At 43.4% G+C, this 15,134-nt stretch overlaps 1 protein-coding gene across 5 annotated transcripts; it reads left to right on the top strand.

Annotated features, from left to right (window-relative positions):
• The first annotated feature begins 1,044 nt into the window (after window positions 1–1,044).
• On the top strand, window positions 1,045–14,622 carry LOC110495781 (zinc finger protein Dzip1). Of its 5 annotated transcripts, XM_021571207.2 has the most exons (19): window positions 1,045–1,192; window positions 2,363–2,521; window positions 2,849–3,451; window positions 5,396–5,480; window positions 5,822–5,958; window positions 6,061–6,207; window positions 6,340–6,465; window positions 6,551–6,613; window positions 6,758–6,886; window positions 7,175–7,223; window positions 7,393–7,443; window positions 7,689–7,748; window positions 8,135–8,292; window positions 8,516–8,720; window positions 11,280–11,430; window positions 11,610–12,007; window positions 13,571–13,698; window positions 13,841–14,003; window positions 14,094–14,622. In XM_021571207.2, the coding sequence occupies exons 2-19, from the start codon at window positions 2,507–2,509 to the stop codon at window positions 14,171–14,173; spliced, it is 2,748 nt and encodes a 915-aa protein (XP_021426882.2). In that variant the 5' UTR covers window positions 1,045–1,192; window positions 2,363–2,506; the 3' UTR covers window positions 14,174–14,622. The 5 variants fall into 5 exon arrangements, with proteins under 5 accessions (XP_021426882.2, XP_021426883.2, XP_021426885.1 ...); XM_021571208.2 differs by lacking the exon at window positions 7,689–7,748; XM_021571210.2 differs by lacking the exon at window positions 1,045–1,192 and having other exon boundaries at window positions 2,367–2,562.
• Window positions 14,623–15,134: the final 512 nt, after the last annotated feature.

The following is a 15,134-nucleotide window of genomic DNA, read 5'->3' as shown; positions in this document are numbered from 1 at the left end:
TCTCCCTGGTTAAATGATAAATGTAATGTTCACTGTGTGTGTGTGTGTGTGTGTGTGCACTGACTGGCACGATGCACCCCACAGTGTCTTTCTGTCTTTTTTAACAAGGAGGTGCTGTGTTCTCTCCCTGCCCCCACAGCTGTTTGGCTTGACTGCCCTCAACTAAAACAGCTGACATGTTTCCCCTTGATAATAGTGAGTTAGATGTCCTATTGTCTGTGTCATGCTTATAATAGTGTGTAGGGTATTGTTGAGTCATTTTTTTTTTTTTACCTTTATTTAACTAGGCAAGTTAGTTAAGAACAAATTCTTATTTTCAATGACAGCCTAGGAACAGTGGGTTAACTGCCTGTTCAGGGGCAGAACAACAGATTTGTACCTAGTCAGCTCAGGGATTTGAACTTGCAACCTTCCGGTTACTAGTCCAACGCTCTAACCACTAGACTACCCTGCCGCATTGACAGTGCACTCATGTTAATAATCTCAAAATGGTATTATTTTATTATGAGACATCTGGACTGTGATTCCAAAGGACCAAATTAACTAGAATTTGTCTTAAAAATGTGATAAAAGTATAATATAATAAAAATAAATAGGAATATGTTTTGCCAGAAATACTAGGCTAACTGCTAAGCTTTATCTCAGCTTTATGATGCATAATCATAAGCATTTTTATAAAGGACCTACTACTGACATCTCCTGACAGAACAAGGCACACATCTCTGTGGGGAAGTTCATAATCTACACCACAAGGGGGAGTCCTTTAGCCACTGAAAACTGCTTAAAGACGAACACCACCTTGAGTGTAAGCAGCCTTGTCCTTTTTGCGCGGTTGCTTTTCTTGCCTGTAAAGACAACGACGGTGGCTAAAAAGTAACGGCCAATAGCCAACTAAATGTTAAAAGCACCGTGGCTCTAAATGTGTATATGGTATATGCAATTGCGTATTCAGGAGATAACAGACTAACACCCACATTTGTCAATCCCCCTTTCCTAAATCTCAGCAGTTTGAGTTCCCTAATTCCCCTCCCCCTCTTTGCAGAGGGGACACGGGATGAGCAGAGCTTTTGGAATGTGTGAAGCAGCTGCTACGTCACCGCGGTCTCTCAAGTCTCACTCCATCCGAAGATCTCAGTAAAGCCCGAGTCCCGTGGAAAAACAGTTTTTATGGACTTTAAAAACGTTGCGGACGGTAAGTTTGAGTTCTGACTAAAACTTAGAGTTCGATCAGAATGTTATTTATTTTATGAGACACACTCAAAAGGCATGTACGATGAAGTCCATGTTCAATAAATGAGTTTGCTGCTAAATTAAATGTCCGTTAGCCAATTTAGCTAGCTAGCGAGCCGACGGTAGTAACTAACGGACTAAACTCCACTCTTCCTTCACCATGGAGTGGAGTTTAGTTCGCTACTTAGCTAGGGATGTTTTTGAAAATACAGACGTGTGAGCTAGCTAATTTACTGGTTGCTATTTTGTTCATGTCTACAAAATAAACGTTACTTAGCTAGCTAAATAGCTAGTTACTACGCTATTAACTAATATAGCCTAGTTACATTTATAGCTAGGTAGCTAACTGACGTTAAAAAAAAAATCCTAAAACTGTTTCTCCACATGCGTTCTGTTCTTTTGTTGGGCTCAACTTGTCCCAACTTGAACTGTTTTGAGGCACAGTGCCCGTAATTTGAGAGGGGCAACCAGAAGTGGGTGATGCTGCAGAATATACATATGGTTATTTGTCAAAAGTCATTAATTGTAAAAAAAAAATTGGGCCACAAAGTAAAATCTGTCTGGCAAACATCTGCAACAAAAATGCTTAAACTTGAGTCTTTTTTTCTATTTGTGCATTAAAAGCCACATAACCAATTGAGTCAAGTGAAGTGTCAAGCTCTCAACATGCATGACATTGCTTGATCGCTATTACCAAATCATGTAAACCAAATTACGCAGCTATTCTCATCGAACTAACGTTAGATACTTTAGTTCGATGAGAATAGCTGCGTAATTTGGTTTACATGATTTGGTAATAGCGATCAAGCAATGTCATGCATGTTGAGAGCTTGACACTTCACTTGACTCAATTGGTTATGTGGCTTTTAATGCACAAATAGAAAAAAAGACTCAAGTTTAAGCATTTTTGTTGCAGATGTTTGCCAGACAGATTTTACGTGGGTAGAATAACAAAACATTAATTAAAAATTGTCATATGTTATTACTGCAGTGTCAGTGGCATGAGTGGCTTCACAAAAAACATTGAATACATCCAGCTTGCGGAGGATACTGTTGATGCTGCAGTCGCGTGCATTGTGGAATCATTTAGGATTGATTAGGTGCAATATTTTGATAACATATGTCTCCCCAGGGAGCCGGTAAAGTGGGACGCACTGTTCTGTCTCCATGGTGATCGGGAGGACGCCCTGCCTCGGTGTCGCGGCAGACAGCTGAAGGGGGCGTGCACCAATAGGAAACGACTACTCGTTCTCTGTGTTCGATCTCATAAAGGCTCATGAAATCCACGATGGTAAGGACAACACGGCGTCAACGTGACATCGGAAGAATTGGGTAGATTACCATCGAATACGAATGTAATGCTTAGCCATTTTTGTGTCATCTCATATGGTTCATTCATGTGCTGAGAGGTGGAATCTTTGCTTTTTTCTTCCATATTCTATACTCTCTGTTCATGCTTCTGTTGTACTGCTGTGATACCTGCAGAAGGTTTGTTTCTCCCTGACCTTGATTGAGATGCTGCATTTCTAATCTGTAGCACACAATAATCTATTTGTTGTTGTCTGTCACAAATAAAATAAAAAACAATAACCTAGTATAAATGTCTTGTTTTTTTCAGCCATTTTACAATAACGTCTATTACCCATACCAGCCAGAGACCCAAGGGACCCACTCATCAGCTGGGATCCCCTCCCTCCTAAACTCCCCCCTTAGCCAGCCCTCCTCCAGCGGCCGGTGTCCTCCAGCACCACCACCACCAGCCATGTCTGCCTCTACATCCACCACCATCCCGCCTTTCAAATTCCGGCCTCGGCGCGAGAGCGTTGACTGGCGCCGGATCAGCGCGGTGGACGTGGACCTGGTGGCCAGCGAGCTGGACTTCCAGACCCTGCAGGAGCACATCACAGGGGTGACCTTCTGCAACGTGGAGGGAGAGCGTTGTGTCCGCTGCCAGAGCCCCGTGGACCCAGCGCTGCTCAAGCTCTTCCGCCTGGCCCAGCTGACAGTGGAGTACCTGCTGCACTCCCAGGAGTACTTGACCCTGAGCCTGGGGGCGGCCGAGGAGAGGCTGCAGACCCAGGCCCGCGAGCACCAGCAGCTCCTGGCCCAGCAGCAGAAGCAGGCGGACCAGGCCAAGGTACTGAAGACGGAGCTGAAGCAGAGGAAGAAAATCATTGCCCTCAACCAGCAGGCTATGATCAACATGACCAATTGCCATAAGGTACTGAACACCTCTTCACGCTGCTGCTTCTTCTCGGTGTCGGTTTCCATTTGTATTGTACAACAGTTAGTCCCCCCTTCCTCCTGGGTCCCCCTCTTAGCCATTGTTCCCCAGGTGATATTCAGAGCTGCTTTAGCTTTGTTCAATTATCATTGTCAGAGGAGTGAGAATGCTAACAGGAGGTTCACCTTCGTACATATCTACCTCAGTTACCTCGTACCCATGCACATTGTCTCAGTACTGGTACCCTGTGTATATCGCCAAGTTATCGTTACTCAATGTGAATTTATTCCTTGTGTTATTATTTTTACATCATTTTTTTTCTTTTTTTTCTCTGCATTGTTGGGAAGATGTAAGTAAGCATTTCACTGTTAGTCTACTGTTAGTCTACCTGTTGTTTACAACGCATGTGACAAATCAAATTTGATTTGGTTTAAATTAATTATGCCATTTAAATCAGAGACATAGTATTGGAAATAGGTTCACCTCATCCCTGTAGCTGTAATGTGGCCACTTTATAAGGATTGGTAGACGTAATCATTATCAGCTTTGTTTTGGGACCTAAACAATAGGATTGTGTTCTGAGCAGATGGTGTCAGCTGGTGATAATTAGACCTAGTTCTTTTAATCCACTTACAAAAGGGTGGCAAGAGACGGAACCAAAATGACTGAACCACCTCCCCCACCCCCATTCATGTTTCCATAATGACATTGGTCTCGCGTCAACGTGTCGTTTTGATTTTCTTCCATTTGTTACACCAGAAATGTATGCATTTATTGTACAGATGTAGAATAGAAGGATCCTTATATTTTTAAAGGGCATTGCTGTTGAATAGGGCCCAGCTGTTGCCAAGGCAACACCTAGTGTTTCATATGACTGAGCATTGTTGCTAGGTGAGAGTGCCCTGCCCGGCTAACAGGCACGTTGATAACCGAGGCGTCTGTACAGCTCAATTATTGATGGGCCACCGTGCTTCCAAAAATAGGCCTAGATGTGTTGATTGTTTCACACAGGTACTCAAATGTATTACGTCAAGCTACATTTACATATACAGGAACTTCAACAGATATACAGAATGCACAGTGTATCTGATACACAGTATCTAGCCTAATTGTCTGCAATTCGCAGAAATTTTGCATAAATTGTAGTACTTGTATCATTCAAGAAACGTCCTGTCTATTTCAGCCTGTGTGTTGTCAATGCAATCTAGAAAATGAACGTTTTAGTCCGCTTTTTTATTACTGTCTCGCACATCAAGTCACGGCAAACGGATGCCAACAGACACACAACCGCCTTGATTCGATCAAGGACCAGACCTAATTCAATTTCACTGGCGATTTCCAAAGTTATTCCAGAGCAGCAATGCAATTACAGCACACAACAACAAGGGTCTCTGTTGTAGAAACCACCACTTCCCCTGCAGCATGGTAAAGCACCAGCACGCGAGGCAACAAGGTATCGTGGCAGTGCGGTTCAGTTTGAATGAAGGCACAGATGCGTGCTGTGTTGGTGTCGGGCGTTAAATGTGGCGTGTGATGTGGTTGCTCTGGCGTTTAATCTGCCCCGTCTGTCACTCCCCCTCCCCTGTGAGCTGGAGCGAGGTGACGCCAGGCATATGGGGTGAATCACGTCACACACGCTATGTAGATCTGTCTTCCAGGAAACAGTCCCTGAAGCTTATTGGTGGATGGTAATGTCGATCTGTCTCCCAGGAAACCGTCTCTAAAGCTTAATGGTGGATAGTATAGTCGCGGCTTGAGCTTTGGGTTCAGATGTGTTAATTTTTTACACACAGCCCAAGTTGCCTATTACAAAATTGGCCTTACGTTTGATCTATAAGTGAAGGTAGCAAACAACATGTATTCAGACCATTGATTCGTTGCAATCTTTGCATGGGAATGAACTGTCAATGTATAATTCCGTTTTCTTTTCTTTTCCTTTAGTGTCAACATTGTGATAAAGCCTTCATGAATTCCTCCTTTCTCCAGAATCATATGCAACGTCGCCATGCAGACGAGTACGACAGCCGTAAGTCAAGAGAGCTTTAAAAGGTTTGATCATCAGTTTAGAGAGAACGGTAGGGAAAGTAACCGTCAGTCAGGTAAGAAGGTTTGCTGCAGCCAACTACCCTGTCTCCTATAGGGAGTCCCACTGGTATGGGTGTCCCCAAGCGCACCACAGTGTGTCTACAATGCTGGAGAACCAGTTCCTATGACATCCCACTGTAGTTTGCAGCAGCAGTAGACATGTCACACACTCCCACAGAGTCTAGCAGAAAGAGAGAGGTGTATATCTTTGAGCCCGGCCCTGAAACACTACTTAGGCTAACTTTTTCTCCATTAGTCTGTCTCTGTTAATGTTTCTCTCAGAGTTAAGGACAGGCAACCAGAGGAAAGTGAAGAGCATTGCAGATGAAGAGGAGATCAGTCGGCTGAAAGGGCAGCTGAGTTACACCACATCTGAGCTGGAGTCACAGAGGCAAGCCCTCTTGGCCAAAGCCTCTCAGGTGGGACAATAAGAACCGTGCTTGTTTCCATGGCATTGATCAGTTTGCACTTGCGTATTTGTTTTGAGCTTTTGACCATTTTCATTCTCTTTTCATCTGTAGGAAAGAGACCAGCAGTCCATGCACCAGGATTTGATGAGAAAGCTAGAGAGATGGAAGGAAGAAGAACACAGGAAGATAGAGGAGATGAGAGACGGTTTCCGGAGGGAGATAGAGATGCTTCACAACAGGAACGCTCTTCTTCAACAAGTGAGTCCACTAGTCCATTTGGCAAAGCACTGACTTTCCTGGTTCTGTGTCCAATTCAAACTGATGCGTTGGTGATTTGGTTCTGTAAGTCAGGGAGGTTTTTGTTTGCATGATTTGATGTGATCTGTACAGAAAGTGGATCTCAAGATGACCACTCCTGAGAGGAGGCCCAGTCCTGCTCCCCAGCAGACTGACCAAGACATGGATGAAAAAAGCAAGATTGTGGTCCAGAAGATGGATCAGAAACACAAGAAACTGGTAAGCAGCTAAGCAGTACTTCTTCTCTTTAAATATTTCAAGTTGTGATTTTTTTTAAATGTATCAACTATTTATTTTGTTACAGGAAGAAAGGTTTACATCAAAAATTGAAAAAATGAAGGCTAACCATGAGAGCGAAAAGAATCAGGTATATTAAGTTTTGATGAAGAATACTGGTTAACAACTACTTGTGAGTTCTGTTGAATAGTTAATGGTCAGCGGAGAGCCTTGAAAGAGGCAGCCATCGCAGTGGGATCTCTAACGTCTATGTCTGTCCTATGTCTCCTCTCAGTGGCAGGATCAGTTTAGCAGGTTGGAGTCGTCTGTGGTGGAGTGGCAGCAGCAGAGCCAGAGGCAAAAGGAGGAGAGTGACCAGCGGCTTCAGGAGCGGGACCTAATCATCCTCTCTCAGCGAGAACAGGTCAGTTCACTCACCACCACCCCCTGGCGACCCGGCCACCGGGAAACTGGGCGCCTACTTGACCCTCATACAGGAAATCCTGGATTGATGGCGCCGGATGGACGTGTCATGTTTCCACACACTCATATAGTGTAGTCGTCAGGGCCACTCTGACTTCATAAGCATGTTAAAAAGTAAAATTAAATTAGATTACGCCCTTGGGGTTCAACAGCAGGGGTTGAATACAAAACATTTAAAAATATATATATAATTAAGATATGTAGCTTATTGTACTTCTTCATTTCACAGATAAAGCATATGTCCTCAAATCCACCTTCTAAAGTAGTTGAAGTTCCAGGTATGCATACTTTTTCTTTGACTTTATTTTTTGTATTGCTGTGTTTATATTTGTCAAATTTGGATATTGGCTTGAATCTGGATGTTAGCTTGAACTTGGATATTAGCTGTTTATAGTTCTGTAAAGAACCTGTTATTACTGACTATTCTTCCTACTTTGTATGTTTCAGTGATCATAACAGCCACAGCGCCAGAGCCTAAACCAAAGAGAGTAGTGAAGGGTAAGTTATTAGCAGGAGATTCCCAACGATATGTAGCTCAGTCAATCTAGACATCTGCATCCTTTTGCTCAGAGAAAAGGTATGCTAGCATGTAACGAGACTGTTCTGTCAGCGATCTCTCCCTGTTGATCAGACCTCCCATCAAGACACCATTAGAGATCAATGTTATTGTTCCATCTACCTGAGTTCCCTCCTCCTAATTCCCGCTCTTGTCTGACCTCTGACCCCCTGTGTTGTCCAATCAGAGCAGCCTCCCTCTGCTCCTAAACTGGATCCTATAGAGGAGCTGTCTGAGGAGGACAAAGGTAACACAGTCTAGACGGCAGCAGCGTCTGTCTGTCTACTCCATGCATGCTCTCTGCACGGACGTGTCAGTCGGTCTGTGATGCCTGCCATGTAGTCAGTGAGCATTTGTAAAGTCAAGTCAGTCAAAGCCACGTTGGCCCAAAAAGGCAGCAAGATGTTCTCATCTGCCCGTCCCTCTCCAGAATCATGTTAGCTGTAGTTATCTATGGCACAGGTCCTTTGTAAATGGAAGAAAAGGAAGTTCATATGCACCGCTCTCTCTCTCAAGTCCTTTTCATGCTTGCCCAGCCTGTCCTCTGAAACTACAAAGGCGTCAGTGTTATTTTGAGTGTGTTAACAAGTGTGTGTGTGTAACTGTACTGTACTTGTCTGGTGCTTGTCATAGACTCGTCCAGCGTGTCTGAGAAGAAGCCAGTTGTTGTAATGAAGCAGCCGTCTTCTGTGACCAGTGTCCTGAGGAAGAACCCCAACATCAAGAGGGAGCTGCGTCCCGCCCTGGAGCAGGCACTCCTAGAGAAGCTTGAGTCCCTGGGAGTCAAACCGGTATGTACTGTACCTTCATGAGTACATATACACAATGGCATCTTTAAAATCACACTCTGTGGAAGATCTATGACGCGAAAGAGTCAGCCTGACAGATACACCATCAAAAACATACAACAAATTGACTTCACTAATAGACTTGAGGGATCATTTGTCTCCCCAGTAAAGATAATCCTTATGATAGTTAAGCGTCTTCCGTTTTCTAATCTACACAACTCTGTAGGGTCTGAGGGGACTCGGAGGCAGCGAGTACAGTGATCTCATGGCTAAGTTGCGCTCGGAGAGAGAGAGTACGGCGAAGGACATTCCGGACTATTGGCGTCACCGTGAGGATGTGGCTCTCACACTGCGTCTGAGACTGAAGGACAAGAGGACGGAGAGTGACTCTGCCCCCGAGCAGCGGGTCAAACCAAAACAACCCACTCAAGGTACATGTATTTGTATTTATTATGGATCCCAGTGTCACGTTCTGACCTTTATTTCCTTTGTTTTGTATTTATTTAGGATGGTCAGGGCGTGAGTTGGGGTGGGCAGTCTATGTTTGTTTTTCTATGATTTGAGGATTTGTATGTTTCGTCCTAGTATGGTTCTCAATCAGAGGCAGGTGTCATTAGTTGTCTCTGATTGAGAATCATACTTAGGTAGCCTGGGTGCACTGTTTGTTTGTGGGTGATTGTCTATGTTAGTTGCTTGTGTCAGCACAGTCCTTATGATAGCTTCACGGTCGTTATTTGTTTATTGTTTTTGTATTCAGTGTTCAGTACTTTCTTTAATTAAATATTCATCATGGACACATACCACGCCGCATTTTGGTCCTCCGATCCTTCTCGCCTCTCCTCTTCAGATGAAGAGGAGGACGACCGTGGCACCCCGTTAACTGCTGCCAAGGCAGCCGCTACTATTCCTCGATCAAAATTAAAGCCGTTATACAATTTAAAAAACATTACAATCCAATCTTTACAGAAGTCACAACACACTAACCCTAACCACATATCTACAATGTAAAATCCATGTACGTGTGTGTATAGTGCGTATGTTATCGTTTGTGTGTATGCATGTGTCTACCTGTGTTTGTGTTACTTCACAGTCCCCTCTGTTCCATAAGGTGTATTTTTACCTGCTTTTTAAATCTGATTCTACTGTTTGCATCAGTAACCTGATGTGGAATAGAGTTCCATGTAGTCATGGCTCTATGTAGTACTGTGTGCCTCCCATAGTCTGTTCTGGACTTGGGGACTGTGAAGAGAACTCTAGTGGCATGTATTGTGGGGTATGCATGGGTGTCGGTACCTTCAGCATGTCAACACCTCTTACAAAGACAAGTAATGATGCAGTCAATCTCTCTTCCACTTTGAGCCATGAGAGATTGACATGCATGTTAGCTCTCCGTGTACTTTTAAGGGCCAGCCGTGCTGCCCTGTTCTGAGCCAACTGCAATTTTCCCAAGTCCCTCATTGTGGCACCTGACCACACTACTGAACAGTAGTCCAGGTGCGACAAAACCAGTGCCTGTAGGACCTGCCTTATTGATTGTGTTGTTAAGAAGGCAGAGCAGAGCTTTATTATGGACAGACTTCTCCCCATCTTAGCTACTGTTGTTTCAATATGTTTTGACCATGACAGTTTACAGTCCAACGTTACTCCAAGCAGTTTAGTTACCTCAATATGCTCAATTTCCACATTAATTATTACGAGATGTAGTTGAGGTTTAGGGTTTAGTGAATGATTTGTCACAAATACAATGCTTTTAGTTTAGGAAATATTTAGGACTAACTTATTCCTTGCTACCCATTCCAAAACGAACTGCTGCTCTTTGTAAACTATTGCAGTCATTTCAGTCGCTGTAGTAGCTGACGTGTATAGTGTTGAGTCATCCGCATACGTAGACACACTGGCCATTGCTCAAAGCCAGTGGCATGTCGTTAGTAAAGATTGAAAAAAGTAACAGGTATTTTTGGGCGCCTAATTTAAAAAAATATATATATATTTTAAATATATTTTTTTATACCTTTATTTAACTAGGCAAGTCAGTTAAGAACACATTCTTATTTTCATTGACGGCCTAGGAACGGTGGGTTAACTGCCTTGTTCAGGGGCAGAACGACAGATTTTCACCTTGTCAGCTCGGGGGATCAAATCTTGCAACCTTACAGTTAGCTAGTCCAACGCAATAACGACCTGCCTCTCTCTCGTTGCACTCCACAAGGAGACTTGTTACGCAAATGCAGTAAGTCAAGGTAAGTTGCTAGCTAGCATTAAACTTATCTTATAAAAAACAATCAATCATAATCACTAGTTAACTACACATGGTTGATGATATTACTAGATATTATCTAGCGTGTCCTGCGTTGCATATAATCTGACTGAGCATACAAGCATACAAGTATCTAAGTATCTGACTGAGCGGTGGTAGGCAGAAGCAGGCGCGTAAGCAGGCGCGTGTGAGGAGAGGGACGGAAGCTATATTGTTACACTGGCAATACTAAAGTGCCTATAGTGTTGTTTGTAACTACCCTGGTAGGTTGACTGACAACCTGAAACAGGTTGCAGGCACTGGTTACAGTTTGAAGTTTGTTTTTGAGTGAGCAGCTTGATGCGAGCCATTCAATTTAAATCACCCAGGAAATATACTTCTCTGTTGATGTCACATACATTGTCAAGCATTTCACAGATATTATCCAGATACTGACTGTTAGCACTTGGTGGTCTATGAGGACTTAGAACTTTTAATGCATTCAAGAATGTTCATGTGGTTTTTTGCTGAGGGGTTCATGTTTCATCTCGTGGGTCTATTCCATTCTCTTGTGATAGTTTGCTAGCATGCTGCTGGTGACATTAAACAAGTCCCCCTTAATCAATGTAACAGTTTAAGCCTTAAGCTGCTCGCAACAGGAGTCATGTTCGTCACCGTTTTAACCTACTTAGGCCTCGAGACGTCCTCAAACGAACAAATCAGCTGATTGTTATTGTTCTGTCCCTCCCTACAGTGACCCAGGCCAGACAGCTGTCCAGCAGCCTTTCCTCCAAGGTGACCCAAGTGATGTCAGGACCAACAGCAGCGCCTGCCAAACAGCTGCAAACGACCCCCCAGCCTGCCCCCCGGACCCTTACCACTACCCTGCCCAAGACCACTCCCAAGTACGTACCTAGTCAGAATCTCCTGCTGTTTGTCTCAATGCATGCCAGATAGACACCCTGTCTAAAGAGACTACCTCACCACTGGCTTCATTTATGTGGTATCAGTTTCTTATTACCTTATAAGGGAGTGATTGATTGTACGTTCATTTCAAATTGTGACATTGACTTTGTTCTCGTAGGACCCCTCCCTTCAGCTCAGACGATGAGTCATCATCAGAGGAGGAAGAGGAGGAGGAGCCACCTCAGAAACCCAGACAGGAGCAGAGAGTCCCTCATCACAGAGCCTCCCAGCCCAAACCAACACAACCCAAGATCACCCCCCATCACAAACTCACCCAGTCCAAACCGGTCCAGGATAGATCAAGCCAGCCCAAACAGGTCCAGCCCATTACCACCCAGGCTCAGCCATATAAACCCCAGCAGCCCAGAAGCACTGCGGTCAACACGACCAAAACAGCAGTCACTGTGGTAGAGAGCGAGGGAGAGTGGACAGAGGGGAGTGAGTTGGAGGAGGTCGACCCACAACAGCTCCAGAACTACAAAGACCAGAATGGGAACGTACAGAAGACTACAAACAGTAAGAGGGACTTTTGTTGTTTTTACACCACAAGGCTGATTTACTCCTTTAACCTCTCTGGGATATTCGGGACGGTAGCGTCCCATCTCAACAACAGCCAGTGAAAGTGCAGGGCACCAAAAAGGCTTTACGACGAAAGCACACCAAACGATTATGTTAGGTCAGTTCCTAGTCACAGAAAAACACAGCCATTTTTCCAGCCAAAGAGAGGAGTCACAAAAAGCAGAAATAGAGATAAAATTAATCACGAACCTTTGATGATCTTCATCAGATGACACTCAAAGGACTTCATGTTACACAATAAAAAAAAAATTCTCACCTTTATTTAACCAGGTAGGCAAGTTGAGAACAAGTTCTCATTTACAATTGCGACCTGACATGTATGTTTTGTTCGATAAAGTTCATATTTATATCCAAAAATCTCAGTTTACATTGGCCCGTTACGTTCAGTAGTTCCAAAACATCCGGTGATTTTGCAGAGAGCCACATCAATTTACAGAAATACTCATAATAAACATTGCTAAAAGATACAAGTGTTATGCATGGAATTTTAGATCCACTTCTCCTTAATGCAACTGCTGTGTCAGATTTCAAAAAAGCTTTACTGAAAAAGCACACCATGCATTAATCTGAGTACAGCGCTCAGACAACAAAACAAGCCATACAGATGTCCGCCATGTTGTGGAGTCAACAACGTCAGAAATAGCATTCGAAATATTCACTTACCTTTAAAAATCTTCAGCAGAATGCAATCCCAGTTCCACAATAAATGTTTGATTTGTTCGATAAAGTCCATCATTTATGTCCAAATACCTCCTTTTTGTTTGCGCGTTTAGTACACAATTCAAACTCATGACGCGCGCAAGTCCAGGCGAAAGTTCAGACAAAAAGTCATATTACAGTTCGTAGAAACATGTCAAACAAAGTATAGAATCAATCTTTAGGATGTTTTTAACATAAATCTTCAATAATGTTCCTACCCGGAGAATTCCTTTGTCTGTAGAAATGCGATGGAACGCAGCTACTTCTCACGTGAGCGCACGTGATCAGCTCTTGCCACTCTGGCAGACCTCTGACTCATTCAGCTCCCATTCCCCCCTCCTTCACAGTAGAAGCATCAAGCAAGGTTCTAAAGACTGTTGACATCTAGTGGAAGCCTTAGGAAGTGCAATATGACCCCATAGACACTGTATATTCGATAGGCAATGACTTGAAAAACCTCAAACCTCAGATTTCCCACTTCCTGGTTGGATTTTTTTCTCTGGTTTTTGCCTGCCATATGAGTTCTGTTATACACACAGACATCATTCAAACAGTTTTAAAAACTTCAGAGTGGTTTCTATCCAAATCTACTAATAATATGCATATATTAGCAACTGGGCCTGTGTAGCAGGCAGTTTACTCTGGGCACCTTATTCATCCAAGCTACTCAATACTGCCCCCCAGTCAGTAGTTAAGTGCTAATATCAGATAACAACACACCTTTTCTTTTAGTTGTGTGTTTATTGAAAACTGTTGCCCATAGGTTTTTATGCGTTGTGCTGACCATATTTGTCTTTCCAGATAACCTAGTCAGGGACTTGACTAAGAGCCTGGAGAAGCAGCTTGCAGACAGAGGACCAAAGAAGCCACTAGGGGGAGTGAGCATCTTACCAGAGAGTAAAGACAAAGACGTTGTACGGGAACTCAAGGTGAGAAATCCTCTGTAGTCTCCTCTCTGCAGTGTCATCATCAACTCAGAGTAACATAACACACAGAACAAACAGAACATTTGTCAACGTCAGAATGTTCCCATATCCTAATCGGGTTCATCTGGACTGTTATGCGTTTCAGTATACAAACGAGGATGATGAGGATGACTGGGATATCTCCTCGTTGGATGACCTATCGGTACCTGCCCCCGTGGGCAAGCCCACCGCCCCTGTGAGGAAGAGCCTGGATTCAGACAGCACTACCAGTGTCTGGGGAACATCCACCGGGAAGGGGCAGAAAACAGGTCAGTCTCACTCACTCTCACAGACCCAGCTCCATTCAGATCCCTTTACCCTTCACCTTCAGCCTCTGATGATGTTAATCCATTCCCCAGGTTTGAATGAAGCAGGAACCGGCAGCACTCTGAAGAGCAGCCTGGTCTCTGTCAGCGACTGGAGTGACGATGATATATAGTCATATGGAGGGTTTACACTTCTACAATGATAAAACTCAATATGACGCCCATAGGAATTCTTTGGAAGGCAAATATACTTCTACATGATTTACCGATACTGTTAGAATAATAGTTGCATGTAGAAGAGACTTAACTAAGAGATCCTCTGTTCAGGACACAGTGTATCTCTTGAGATATACACCTATGACAGTGGTAGCCATCTGCCTTGTGGCAGTTTTCAGTGTTTTTATTTTATATACAGATTATATATTAGCTACAGGGAATTGTCACCTTAGAGGTTTTATGAAATGTGATATTGCACTCCATGTGAGGTACTTGTATGATTTGTGTCAAAACAATTTACATGAAATTTGTAAGACATTTGAATGTCCAATGTATGAAAAAAAAATTTTTTTTGTATATAAAATATTTATACACGCTAGACAAGCAATAAAACTTTTTTTTTTAATCAAATGAAAACATTCATCCATTTCCTTGATGTCAATTTCAGTTCACTAAAGGAACACAGTTATATGTTAGTAAAACAGTCATACATGAGGTGTACCACAAGGTGTAGGTGGTGAGTCAGTTCCCACAATGTTTTCATGGTAATTAACGACCAATAATATGAAGCAGTGTATTTCCTGCAGTACAGGAGCTACTGCAGCTCAAACTAAATCGCCCCTGCTAAACGTCCCAGTGGTCCTTGTTGTCCTGATCCTTCTGCCACCTCTGCTCCCTTGGACCAATTGTGGCATTGGAGTCACTCTGGAAGAGTTTGTCATCATGTATGTGCGTCTGGTCCGAGCTGTGGCATAGGAGTTAGGTCTGCGGGGCCTTTTCTTTCAACTGGAAGACGGAGCAAGAGAATTGTGAGATGATGAACATATCCGACACAAAAAATATTCCTTTGATGCAATCTATTGTCTTTCGGGTGAAGCAGGAATATTGTGGAAAGTGTTACGTTGAGCGTAGACCCTC

This window comes from Oncorhynchus mykiss, chromosome 18, assembly GCF_013265735.2.
Source record: "Oncorhynchus mykiss isolate Arlee chromosome 18, USDA_OmykA_1.1, whole genome shotgun sequence".
NCBI classification, from domain to species: domain Eukaryota; kingdom Metazoa; phylum Chordata; class Actinopteri; order Salmoniformes; family Salmonidae; genus Oncorhynchus; species Oncorhynchus mykiss.
This window is presented reverse-complemented; position numbering and strand designations above follow the sequence as displayed.